This window comes from Microtus oregoni, unplaced genomic scaffold (assembly GCF_018167655.1).
Source record: "Microtus oregoni isolate MIOR12 unplaced genomic scaffold, Mior012 000010F_ref0000083, whole genome shotgun sequence".
Taxonomy (NCBI): Eukaryota; Metazoa; Chordata; class Mammalia; order Rodentia; family Cricetidae; genus Microtus; species Microtus oregoni.
This window is the reverse complement of record NW_024543069.1, coordinates 1,141,250-1,154,820: the sequence shown is the minus strand read 5'-3', so window position 1 is coordinate 1,154,820 and position 13,571 is coordinate 1,141,250. Positions and strand designations below refer to the sequence as shown.

General features: G+C 42.7%; 1 protein-coding gene across 3 annotated transcripts in view; it reads right to left on the bottom strand.

Annotated features, from left to right (window-relative positions):
• Window positions 1-13,571, bottom strand: part of Fhip1a (FHF complex subunit HOOK interacting protein 1A) — a 209,443-nt gene that overhangs the window by 75,441 nt on the left and 120,431 nt on the right. For 2 of the 3 annotated variants that reach the window (XR_005974937.1, XM_041659420.1), the window contains exon 3: window positions 9,234-9,457. The exons of the other annotated variant lie outside the window; for it this stretch is intronic. Coding sequence is in view for 1 of the 2 variants with exons in the window: in XM_041659420.1 (XP_041515354.1) it covers window positions 9,234-9,338 (105 nt within the window). In the remaining variant the exon portion in view is untranslated. The remainder of the gene's footprint in view (window positions 1-9,233; window positions 9,458-13,571) is intronic. 3 annotated transcript variants of the gene reach the window in all.

The window sequence follows — 13,571 nt, the reverse complement described above, 5'->3', positions numbered from 1 at the left end:
GTACGTATTTACTCATTTCTTCAAACTTTTTGTTATACTTCTCATCCATTTCTATAAGGGCATTTTTTACATGTTGTTTAAGGGACTCTATTATCTTCATAAAGTCGATTTTTTCCACTTCTTCTGTGTTAGGTTGTTCAAATACTTCTGTTGTAAGATCATTGGGTTCTGATGCTTTCATGTTGTTTTTCGGATTATTGGGTGAGTTCTTGCCTTGGCGCCTGCCCATCTCCTCCTATTGATCCTATCCAATGGATCCTTTAGAAACCAGATCAGGTTTCCCTACTGGCCAAGGGCTCCGCTTACAAAATGCCCTCACTCTCTTTCGTGGTTCCTGCTGCAGGCCAAGAACCCTCTCACCCCTCCGAAGGATCTTCAGGACAGGACCAGGCTCCCCTTGTGCCAGTGACCTGGCCAACCAAAGGCCTACCTCTTTGATTCAATTGTAGTAGGGCGATCTGCTCTCCTTATTGCACGCCTGTCCCAGCTGCTTGGGTCTGGCGCCGCCGCCGCGGCGCCTCTGTGCTATAATTTATGTTTTAAAGTGTGTGTGTGTGCAGGTGTGTGAATGTGCAAGCCGGTACCTGTGGTGGTCAGAAGGTGTCACATCCCCTAGAGCCAAAGTTACAGGCACTTGTGAACTACCTGATGTGGGTACTCACAACTGAATTCTGGTCCTCTGCAAAAGCAGTGTGTGCTCTTAAACATGAAGCCATCGCCAGCCCATTCAGCAGATTTTAAAATTAAGTAAGTCAGCTCTCCTTAGTGCAGACCCTTTCTACAGCCTTCTGGGTAAGTGGGCAGAGAAACCAGAGAGCAGAATTTTAATAATCCCCAGAAATGAAAGGTTTGCTGACCAGGAAGAGAAAGACACCCTGGACCCCCTTTCCTCGCCTGTACCTCTTGCCTGTAGTCTCACTGCACAGGGAAATGGGCATGTTATAACCAAGGCCGTGAGTCACAGGGTGCCCAAGCTTAGCAAGTGCTGGCTGCCTTTGTGCCCATGATTTACAAAAGCTGAGCCTTGCTTCTCAGGAGGCATTTCCTAGGCTCCCTCTCCTTCCCTTCCCTGCCAGCAGACAAAGCTGTAACTGGCGTTTCAGGTTGGTTCCTAGGCCACACCTGGGACTGGCTCTGACCACAGCAGGAACTCAGGTGCACTGAGGTGCCAGAGAGCTCCTGTCCTCTCAGTGACCCCTGGTGTGACCTGGACTCTCCTCATCTTTCCCTTGTGTGCCTTTCTCTCACACCACGGCTACCAAACCCTCACATTCTTGCTTCCAGTTTCTCTGCTTGCTGCCTAGTTTTACCCACTGTTCCAACTCTAACCTTCTAGACTGGTGGGTGGCGAGGCTGCATCCAGTGCCTCCTGCAGACTCAGCCCTTGCTGTGACTGTCTGCTATGTTACCCAGCCAAGCCTCTTCCCAGGCGTTGGCCGTCAGTCCTGGGGAAGGGAAAACTCAGCTAATAAGGCTGGAGGAGCCATAGCAGGAGAGAGGCTAAAAGCAAACAAAGTATACTTTGTAAACATTTCATTTACAAAACAAGTCCACCATATTAAGCTGAAAATCATATTTAATAAACTAGCACATGGTAAAAAGCCCACATTCATGAAGTAAACCAGCTCAGTTAATAATAATAAATGTACTGATCATAACTAGACATGTTTTTCATCGCTAGAGGGAATGTGGGAGTGGAATACGAGCTTGGATCATATTTAGTTCAATATATAAATTAATATAATTTAAAAGTAAATACAAAATGAGCAGTATGAATAGTGGCTTTCAAATTACCATCAGATCAAAACAGTTAAATCCAACCTAATTTCAAAGCCATTTGACCTTTAGATAGGAGTGCTACTAAGGATAAAATTTTAAAATAGCCTATTTATTTCAGAAGGAATATCAGGTGTCCCTACCCTTGGTCTCTAATACGACTCCATCTGTCCGTGATAAGGGGCCTGAATGTTAAAGTGATAAATTCTAAAAGGAAACAATGGAAAAGGTACACATTAATCACATAATTCCACCTCGTGCTAACACAAGTGTTTCTCTGTCAGGAGATCTGCTTCAGCCCAACCTTCCATTGCTCTCTGCCTCTGACACGGGGAATCACGCAACTTTGGCTAGACTTGCCTATTTCTAGAAAGCCACATGAGGAAGACCCCCAGTTCCGAACCCTTTGGAATGCTAATCTAAAGTGATGGTTGTGGAAAAGCTTAAGTTACTAAGCGACATTTTCCATTGCACAGAAAGGGAGGGAGAATTTAATTGGCATGGGCCAAGTTTTACTGTGTGTGCCAAATAATGACAACAGAGTTAAGTTTCCACTGTCTCCCCGTCATTCCTTAATGGCTGAGCCTTTCCACTTGGAATATTCCTTGAGTACCTGTCTCTACGGGTCTTACCAGGGCCGCAAGCCAGCTGACCACATAAACACCTGCCCTCCTTCCAGCCTGCCTGTTTACCCTCATGCTGCCTGCCTGCCTGCCTGCTTGATTTCTTTCTTTCTTCCCTCCCTCCCTCCCTCCCTCCCTCCCTCCCTTCTTTCCTCCCGCCCTCCCGCCCTCCTTTCTTCTTTCATTTCTTTCTTCCTTTCCTTCCTCCTTTTCTTTCTTTCTTTCCTTTCTTCCTCCCTCCCTCCCTTGTGCTCTCCTTCCTTCTTTCATTTCTTTCCTTCCTTCCTTCCTTCTTCCTTCCTTCTTTCCTTCCTTCCTCTCTCCCTCCTTTCCTCCCTCTCTCCCCCCTTCCTTCTTTCCTCCCTCCTTTGCTCCCCTCTCTCTCTCCTGTCTGTCTGCCTTCCCTTCTTTTCAGAACTAGAGATTATTAAACTCAAGCCCTGCCTTGCACTGGACAAGTAAGCGCTCTACCACTAAAGCTCTAACCTCAATCTTTTGTTTAATTGTCGCTGCTATTTGTTTGCTTTGGCTTTTAAGACAGAATCTAAGTTGCCTGGGCTGGCCTTGAACTTGCTACATAGCCCAAGCTTATCTTGAATTTGCAGTCTTCTTGAATAGTTGGAATTACAAGCATGTGCTATCATGCTTGACTTTAATTTTTCTAATATTAAAACTATAATCCCCTTGTAAAATGTGCTTACTTAATCCACTTGCATAAAATCAATTCTAGTCAGAAGCTGCACAGACTTGTCTGAATCTAGGTTTTTAAAACATGATAAAGACAGGGTGTGGTAGTAACACCTATAATCCAACACTTTATTAGAGGCAGAAGGACCAAGAGATCAAAGCCAATGTGAGCTCTATGAGACCTTGCTCAAAAAACAAAAAGTTCGGGGAAACTGTTGCTGCTGTGTTGCTAAGCGGATATAAAGTGCCTGCCAATGCTTTCTAATTATTTATGCCACTGCCAGTTTTTCTACAGGGGTCAGTAGGAGTGGGACGAGAACAAAACAGGGCAGTGAGAGGTGAATATGATTAAAAACATATTACATATATGAAAATATAATGGAACTCATTACTATGTATAATTAATACACGTGTCTGTTACAGTAAAAACACAAAGAAAACAACAACAACAACTACCATGACAATAAGCAATATGGGGAGGAAAAGGGTTCTTTCATTTTACAGTGTGTGGTACATCATCCAAAGTCAGGGAAGGAAGTCAAGGCAGGAACCTGAAGGCGGGAGCTGATGCAGAGCCATGCGGGAACACAGCTTACTGGCTTGCTCCACATGGCTTGTTCAGCCTGCTTTCTTATACAACCTAGGACTAGGACCAAGAGTGGTATGGCCCATAATGAGTGAACCTTCCTACATCAATCATTAATTAGAAAAGACAGTAGGGTTGCCCACACACAAGTCTCACAGAGGTATTTTCTTAATCGCAAGGCCTTCTTCCCAATATCTCTAACTTGTTGTCAAGATCATAATAACCCAGCCAGGACTCTTTATAACAAAGCCCCCTTTTTCAAAGATAAATAGGAGCTATGAAAAGAACATAGGAAGGAGGACCCAAGTGAAAATGCTGAACAGAGCGTTAGTCTATCACAGATCAGACTCTTTAGAGAATACACATCGGGAGAGCGGCCGACATTGTAGCAGGCTCATCCTCTGTAGGGTCTCCCAGGAGCACCAGCTGATGGCACTCTCGTAAGAACCGTGGATTTCATCCACTTTCAGCTGTCACATTTAAGGCCACTCATAAAGCTGGAAAGAGACATAAGTGTTTAAAATGTTGGCGGACATCAATTTTCTAAGATATTCAGAAGATTAATCAAAGCTTTCGAAGCTTTCCACATCCCCAAGGCGTTCCGTGTTCTCTGTCATTTAGTCTGCAACAAGACGCAAACCAAAAGCAAGCTAAACAGAGCAAGGAAATAAAAATGCAAATACGCATGCCAGATCCATGCATCGTGTCCTATATTCTCTTAACGGATTCGGGGTATCAGAGTGCTACACTGTACTCGCCCTAAGACCCAGCCTCTAGTTTTCACTGCTGCGGATAGGTGTTTAACACAAACAATCTACAGGCCTCCATTTCTCACTGCCATGCCATCCTGAGACAGAAAAGCCACTGTTCTTTCTTTTTTTGTTTGTTTGTTTTATTTGGTTTTGTTTTTGTTGAGACAGGGTTTCTCTGCGTAACAGCTCTAGATGTCCTATACTAGATCTTATAGACTAGGCTGGCCTTGAACTCACAGAGATCCGCCTGTGTCTGTTTCCCAAATGCTGGGATTCGTGCCACCACTGCCCGGCTGCTTTTCTCTAATTTTTAAAAAATAAATAGAGAAAGGTCCATATAGTCACAAAGTATAAATAAATGCTATGAAATAAACAAAATAATCTCGAAAAACAGCTTTTTTGGAATATAAAATTTTTGGTAAAAAGGAGACCTACGTTATTTTTTAGATGGATATAAATTTTTTTTTTTTGTTTTGTTGTTTATTTTTTGAGACAGGGCCTTGCTATGTAGACCAATCTAGCCTGGAACTCACTAAATAGCCTAGTCTGACTCTGAACTCTTGATCTTCCTGCTTTTGAGGCCAAAAGTACTAGAAATACAGACATATAGACATAAACCTCCTTGCCTAACTTCTTCCAATTCTCTGTTCTCCTGCCTAAAAGAAGTAAGGACACAGTGACTATTACAAGGTCCACGTAGTCACAAAGTATAAGCATGTCAAGGAAAGTAACCAATAGGTAGGTGGTATAATTCACCAGCCAGTCTACTTGAACAATTTATTGTCCGATAAGCCATGGATCCCTTCCATTTGAACCCTCTTCCGCTCTGAAAATGCGAAGGCAGTGAGGAGATAAAAAGCAATAACCTGCCAAATTATAAACAAAAACAAAATGACTATAGAAATCTATCGCAGGTATATATTCATCCTTACCCCTAAAGGCAAGTTCAAAGACCTTCTTGGAAGCATATTATACAGTGGTTTAAAGTTAGTGCATTTGGGGCTGGAGAGATGGCTCAGAGGTCAAGAGCATTGCCTGCTCTTCCAAAGGTCCTGAATTCAATTCCCAGCAACCACCATGGTGGCTCACAACCATCTGTAATGGGGTCTGGTGCCCTCTTCTGGCCTACAGGCTTACACACAGACAGAATATTGGTATACATAATAAATAAATAAATAAATATTAAAAAAATAAAGTTAGTGCATTTTAAAGTGGCTTCCCAAATTGCCTGGGTCTTCAAGTGTTCCTCCTTGCTGTTCAGCAGTTTGTTGACTGATGTCATATTACATTATGCCATACTCTGTTATGGGCACCAGAAACACAAATACATCGCTGAAAGCCTCTGATATTCAGGAGCTTCTCGATGATGTTGGAGGGAAGCTACATATACCGTTGTAAGATAAGGAGTCTGATGGAACAGAAGAGAGCGTGTGGCAGTGGTGAGCACAGAGAGAAAAGGTGAGAGAGAAGAGAGAGTGTCTGCAGGAAATGACATCCCTAATGTGTCCTGTAGGAGCAGCATTTCACCAGACGGAGGAGCACTCAAGCAGAAGGAGCAGCAAGCACTTCACACACAGAGGCATGGAACGACTGGACAATTGCTAGGGATGATGGTGGACACGCATGCAAAGCAGTCTCGGAAGCTAGGTTCTAAGGAACTGTCTGTGCCCTCCTGGCCTGTGGGTGGGCTTATGCCATTGGGACGTCCAACTAGATACATCTATAACAGATAAATCTGGATCTTAGGTCTATTATTCTGGTGATTTAAGATACAAGATGACCATTCAAGAAGGTGAGAGGAAGCATGGACCAGGCCAGCTTCCTAAACCTACATTCTCCAAAGTCACTATTAGGAAGTTTACTCCTGGGTATCTACAGAGCACCCTTCTATCATGACATCATGGACGGGGGGAGGGGGTTGGAAATTCAAGTGTACTACCAGGTCACTTAAGGTCTCACCCATGGAATGATGGACTGCCTTATATATGACCCAAGTTAGTTATAGAGCTAGCTGCCCTGGACAGTAGAGGACAAGATAGAAAGCAGCAACCCTTCTCTCTCCATCCATGTTAGCTCTGTAACTCAAGTTCTGGCATAGAAGTGACTCATAAATAGTATACCAGAGGCTGTCAAATGCATGTCAGTGATGTTGAATTTATACTGAAGTAGCCTAACAAAGACAAATTCTAGATAGCACAGACTTTCACTGCCTTCATTTTTCCTAATTTATGGTATACAAAAGTATTGTACTGAGCTGTGAATGGCACACTCCTTTCAATACCATGTGGTCGTTCAGTCCTGACTGCCACATTTGCTAGAGACCTCTCAGGTTGCCTTGGTTGCCTCGGGGGAGTTGGTGGCTGTAGTCACAGTAGGCACAGAGGTACACATGTCACAGATGAGACTGTTTCCCCTGAGTGTGCCGTTAGCCACCCCAGCAGAAGTCACGGTGAAGAGCCAAGTCCAGAGACGGATGCACAACCCAGTCCTGACAGCTGAGGGATTCGCAGCTGACATCTCTGCCTTGCCCTTAGTTTTTGCCTCCCCCACCTTCTTTCTCACCAACATAAAGGTCAAAACTGAGCATTTATCACCAATATCCCTCTTAAAATGTTCCCTTCCTCTGACATAAAAACTTTTCCACAGCCAAACTGTCCAAACTACAACTTTCTTCACCACTCACACTCATAACACTCCCTTTTCTTGACTTAATTCCTGTAGCTGTCCCCCCGAGGATGCTCTAGGGATGCCCTAGAACTGTTCCCTAACTCAACCTCTAAGGGAAAATAGCTACTTAGATACGCACGTGCATCTATTTCTCAACCAATATTATCATTCTTACAGTTGATAGGAAGGCCCACAGAGTCTCTGCAGATAGAGACTAAGGGCATTTTCTAGATGTATTTAGAAGGAAAAGCTAAGTCTAAAGAGATTAATAAAAAAGGTCTTTTATTTCATTCTTAAAAAGAAACCCAACTAAAGTTAAGGAAATGGCTGAACAATCATAAGACATGCTCACTTTATAAAGGGAATTGTTTAATGACTAACATCATTTCCTCTGACAAGATAGTCTCATCTTCACCTCAATATATTTCAAGAGGAGGGTGCTAAGCACCTGCATGGTGCCTCCGATAACCCCCAGTATCTGATAATGCTGAAGTCATTCATAGCAGACATGGAACTAATAGGATTCTGGGGCTAATATTTATTCTCAACAACGTGAAAAGAAGATGGACACATTCCTCACACAGGACATTCTAGCAGCAGTCCGGCTGCTCTTCGGAGAAAGAAACCAGATTGAGCAGGATAGATGATCTACCGACACAGAGTCACGAGGTCAGTGGTGTATCTGTGATTCTCAGAGCAGCTCAGAAAGCCAAATGGATCCCATTACAGGAACCAGAAGGAATGCTCGTGATCAAACGTAGTACACACACACAGTGGGCCTCAGAGCAGAGATTCCATATTTCAAAGGGAAACTCCATCGGCCAAATGAATGGTAAGCTGGAAATGCCATCCGTGTGGTAATCCACTCAAGAGAATGGACATAAATAATTAAGTAAATAAAATAGAAAAGCATGTGGTAATACATAGATACATTGTACATGGGATAAGCACAAAATGATATATGGTCCAAACAGGTAAAGATAGAAGCAGGCCTTCTGAGGACTGCTGGTCACAACTCTCAAGAGTCCACTAGCTGACTCTGAAGCCATTGCTTTAAAATGCTTTAAAGCGTGTAAAACCAAAGGCAGTTATCTAATTATCAAGAATAGCTCCAAATTTCTTTCCTTCACTATAGTAGAGGTGTCCTCAATGCCCACAGTAAATCCATTAAATCTGAACAATAACTCAGAGTAATGGGAAAGCAGAAGAAAATCATAGAAGCTTTACACTAGAAGGTGAAAAGCAACTACAAGGTGTGAACAATCCAGAAGCAGAATTGATTTTGCCCCTTTTGATCTAAACTGTGTCCTCCATAATTGCTGTGATTTACAGGCTCCGGGCTTTAACCCATGTGTTCTTTCCAGACACAGGAAGGAACCTGGTAGTCATTAAAAAACCGTCACATAAATAGCCACTTACCAGCTCACCTGGGGAGTATAACGCTGGACAAGTAGTAAAGAATACCATTTTTTTTTTTTTATTTTACTACCTGCAAGCTCCCCGAGGAAAGGGGCAGACTGGTAAATTTTCTAAGCATTCAACCCTTAATTATCCACACCAGCAGATCAGAGGAAAGCCCCAAGAAGTCAAAATGAATTATCCATAAACACTAATGTGCTCAGTAGAGAAGATGAGGACTCAGACATAGCCAGACAGATCCCCCTACATCGTATGGGGTCTGACAGTCAGACCCGTGGGTTTTGCATTCAAGGCACTGAGATCTGAGTACCAAGGTCTGGCTTGGTAATTCACTGACAGCAGAACCTCCAGACAGCCATTTAACCTGCATAATTCTCCATTCTCTACTAACTGCTTTATTAGTTTCTGGAGAAGATTAAATGATAGATTTAATATAAATTATATTAATTACAGAATATTTGAAGTTCTCAACACAGTACTTAGTAAATGCTTCAAAAGCCAGCCATTTGTGGAAACAATGTTTTAATCTGATACATACTATGGGAAATCAGGAAGGAAAATCTGCTTTTCTCTTGACTGAAAGAGCCTGTCCTTCAAAGCATTTTCTAGAAAGTCAGCTGACTGTCACCAAGTAGGAAATCTTGGCTCAGTGTGGCAGAAACTGGGGGTGGGGGGGAGGCTCAGCAGAGGAGACCAGCAGAGGAGATGGAGGTCATTTATTACCTGTGCCCAGTGGTTCTTAAACACGATCATGCATGTTTCTGGGTCAACTCCCTTCAGGCTGACAGCCTGCTGAAGTTTGCTTTCTGTCGAAACTGATGACATCATAAACCTTTGACACTTCTAAGTCATACTTAATTTTCATGAAAATATTGTAAGTAGTCATTAACTTCAATTATCATGTGAAAAATGTAACTTCTTCAGTCTTCATGGTCACTTCCCAAAACCTGTAATGACAATAACAGAAAAACATGCATCTTATGCTCACATATTAAACAGGACACCGACTACTGAGTTTAAATAAAAGGGTAGACAGCCTCAAAGTCCTGTACAAGCAGGAGCTGTATGATAGTCACAACATATCCTTTATATTTGATCTTAAGTTTCTCCTATTCTCTCACCCTCTTACTAAAAAATGTAAACTATGGTGTTGCTGAACTATAGACATGTATTAAACATGTGTAATGTCTTCTCTCCGCTAGAAGCAACCACCACCCACGAGTTTTTGTACCAAATCACTCAAGTTTAGTTTCTACAACTAAACAAGAAACTGTGCTACCAACTTTCACAGAATTTTAAGAAACGCCTAGTAACAGGAAAACTGTGAATCAATAGTCATTACACACACACACACACACACACACACACACACACACACACAGGCTTAATAAACCTTGGGTGAGCTGCAGGAGCTGGAAGTGCATGAAGTCTTTGCTGTGCAAATGTGAAGACTGAGCTCACATCCCAAGCCTACATAAGAGCTTGGTGGGTGCTTTGGTCCTGCCTATCCCAGCGCCCAGGGCCGTGTACCACACCCCCGTGTCTGCGCTCTGTGCGCTGGCACCCAGTTTGCGAGCTTTGAGCAAGGGGCCTGGAGGTTAAAATACACAGACACACACAGAGAGACAGCGACATGGGTCATCCTTGAATTCCCCAAGAATGCCCCCTTTATTGTGTTCAGGGGCAGATTATATAGGGATAGCCATGCCCTAGCCAAACCCACCAGAAACCACTCTCCTGCCGTCAGGAACTCCTGAAGGTCTCGTGCTCAGAGCAGCTGTAGGCACTCAGATCAGAGGATTACAAGAAATTCAGGATCTGGGGTCTCACTGCTCCCAAGACCCAGGAAGCAAAGAGGGAGACCCCGTGCAAGCTGGCGAGATGGATGAGACAAATAGTGATTTCTGGCTTCAGTTGCAGGCCCCCAACTCAGTCAACAAAGTGGACAGGGATCAAATCAAGGAAGACACCTGGCATCAACCTCTCACTTCCACGTGCACCAGCACACATCGGCACATGTGTCAGCACACATGTGCACCACACACATGAACATGAATGTACATCACATGCATGAGCACACGTACCATCATCCAGACGTCTTGGCTCAAAACAGTTGAGGTTTGCTGTTTTATTGTTTTTCAATAACTTTACAGTGAAATTGAAAATATTCAGCTACATGATACACTACATCACAAAAAGAGGGAGGGAGGGAAGGAAGGAAGGAAGGAAGGAAGGAAGGAAGGTTCTAAATCAATCATCTTGTGGCTATAAAATAGGTGAAGTTTTCTAGTTTTTCTGAAATACAATAATGTTCCAAGTAACTTGACAAGCCAGTTAGGAACAGCCCACCGAAACCAAGATAGAGTCTTATTAGCTGCGAGTAAAGAGTGGCAAACTTAGAAATGCAAAATGAATTGTGTGGATAAGATATGAAGAAATCCTAGCTACAACACTACCATTGCTGGAAAAAAATATTAAGGTCACAGACTGTACCTTGAATATGTGGAATCTCTGAAAAAAGCAATAAGATGGTAGTATTATCTAACCAGCTCAATCAGCCCAGAAAAGGACTGGGTAGAGTTCAGAATATTATTTCTTTTAGTGTACAGATTGGAGAGAGTTCAGAAGAAAGCAATTACAATTATCAGAGCACCGGGAAACAGCCCATGATAAGAGTCTGCAGACGTGGACCTGCATGGTGTGATAGGTCATCAGGAAAGGCACTTGCTGCAATCCAGACAACCTGAGTTCAATACTCAGAACCCAATTAGTTGAGGGAGATAAACAATCCTGTAAGGATCCTCTGACCTCTTCACACGGGCCACGGCATGCATATGTGTGAGTGTGTGTGCATACACATAGATTAGATAGATAGATAGATAGATAGATAGATAGATAGTAGATAATAGATGATAGATTAGATAGATTGATAAATAAATGATAGATTAGATAGATTGATAAATGATAGATTAGATAGATACATAGATAGATGATAGATTAGACCGATAAAATAGATTAGATAGATGAATAATAGATTAGATAGATAAGATAGATATAGGTTAGACAGATGATAGGTAGGTGAAGAGATAGATATGGATAGATGATAGAAAAATAACTGCAGACTTGTACAGGTTTGGGGCACTGGCTATTTTTTACTTATATAAAGAATGTCGGGCTGGAGAGATGGCTCAGAGGTTAAGAGCACTGGCTTCTGGCTGCTCTTCCAGAGGTCCTGAGTTCCCAGCAACCACATGGTAACTCACAACCATCTGTAATGAGGTCTGGTGCCCTCTTCTGGTGAGTAGGCATATATGCAGACATAACACTATATATAATAAATAAATAAATCTTAGAAAAAAGAATGTCACAAAGGGAACAATGATCAATTGATCTTTTCCACCAACCACAAAATGTTAGGACAAACAGGAGATAGTGGCACACACTTTCAATCCCAGCACCCAGGAGGCAGAGGCAGGCGGATCTCCATGACTTCAAGGGCAGCCTGGTCTACAAAGCAAGTTCCAAGCTAGCCGTGGCTGTTACACAGAGAAACCCTGTCTTGGGGGCAGGGCTGGGGAATGTGAGGACAGAGCCCATGCTGATTCAAGTTGGATTTATGGGTAAAGTTCTTTGTTGGTGTAGAATTAAACTCCAGAAAATCTGAAACATTCAAAAACAAGTACTTCTGTAGTTGGGAGGACAATCCAAATGAAAAGATTTTCAGGAAGGGTTAGTCATAAGATGGAAAATTGTGAGAATAAATAATTCTGAGTATGCTTCTAAAGACAAATGGAAGAGTAAGTACTGAGGTTTCTAGGCAGGAAGCCCTGTAAGGACTACACTTTCACATGCTTGAGGAAATAGCCACATTTACTGTAAATGTATGAGTTACCCAACCTGTACTTCCTGGTAACACAAATGGCTGTTTGCCACACGTAGCTGTACTTTACTGGATACAGCTGATGTTTGATGGGGGTGGCAAGCCCATATTTGTAGAGCATGGATTCACCTGTTTCCACGGCTCTGATATTCCCTATGACCCCAACTCTTGGTCTCCTTATTTGCCTCGATCTTGGCTAACGCTTATCAACATTTAAGTTTGCAGCTTTGTGCTGAGCAATAAAACCAGATTGTGAGTCAGCTTCCTCATTGTTCTGAGCCATTGTATGTCCAAGAAACTGCCGATGCTTTTATGCAGAGGAGATAGTGATAATGAAGAAAATCAAAGCATCTACTTTATCCCAGAGATTGAAAAACTGTAACACTTAAGATGCTTTCCAATTCCAGGATTTAAAAACTCTTCTTCAAACCTAAGAAGGAGAACTGCCTCCAAATAAAGAAAAAGGGGGGAGGGAAGAAAGCTGTTTTCTAAGAAGCCTTAATTTGGTTCTGAAAGAGAACTTCTTAAGAGGGAAGAATGCAGTTTAGACGAAAAACGCCTTCACCAACGCTCTGAACTTACAAGTCAGTTTTGATAGAAACAAAACATTATGTCGCTAGTTTCCAAGCTCAGAGCACTTTCTAAGAAGTTATACTCTTCTTTCTGGCTACAATACAGTCTCTGGTTCCACTCCTTCAAGGAATCTATCTTCTATGGGAAAAATGCCTCTCTTTTGGTTTCTGCTTTTCCAATCACACTTTTTAAGACAGGCGCCTGTATCATGAATCAGAAACAACATAAAGAAAACCTGAGAGAAGGAAGAAATGAAGTAAGTCAGAAAAGCTAAGTTGGAGACAAAACAGGGAAATCTATGCCAGAAGATCCACAGACTATGGAACACACCCAGAAGTCAAGAAGCCAGATGCTTCTATTCCCCATCTCTTGTCCATTACTAGAGAATTAAAGCCTGACAGTGATGGCCCACATCTTTAATCCCGGCACTCAGGAAGCAGAGGCAAAGAGATCTCTGTGAGTTCAAGGCCAGCCTCATCTACAGAGTGAATTCCAGAACAGCTGTAGATGAAGCTGCCTGTTCATTTCCTGGCCTCCCAAACCTGAAATAATCACACTGAAACCATACTAATTGCAAGACTGCTTGGCCAATTAGCTCATGCATATTT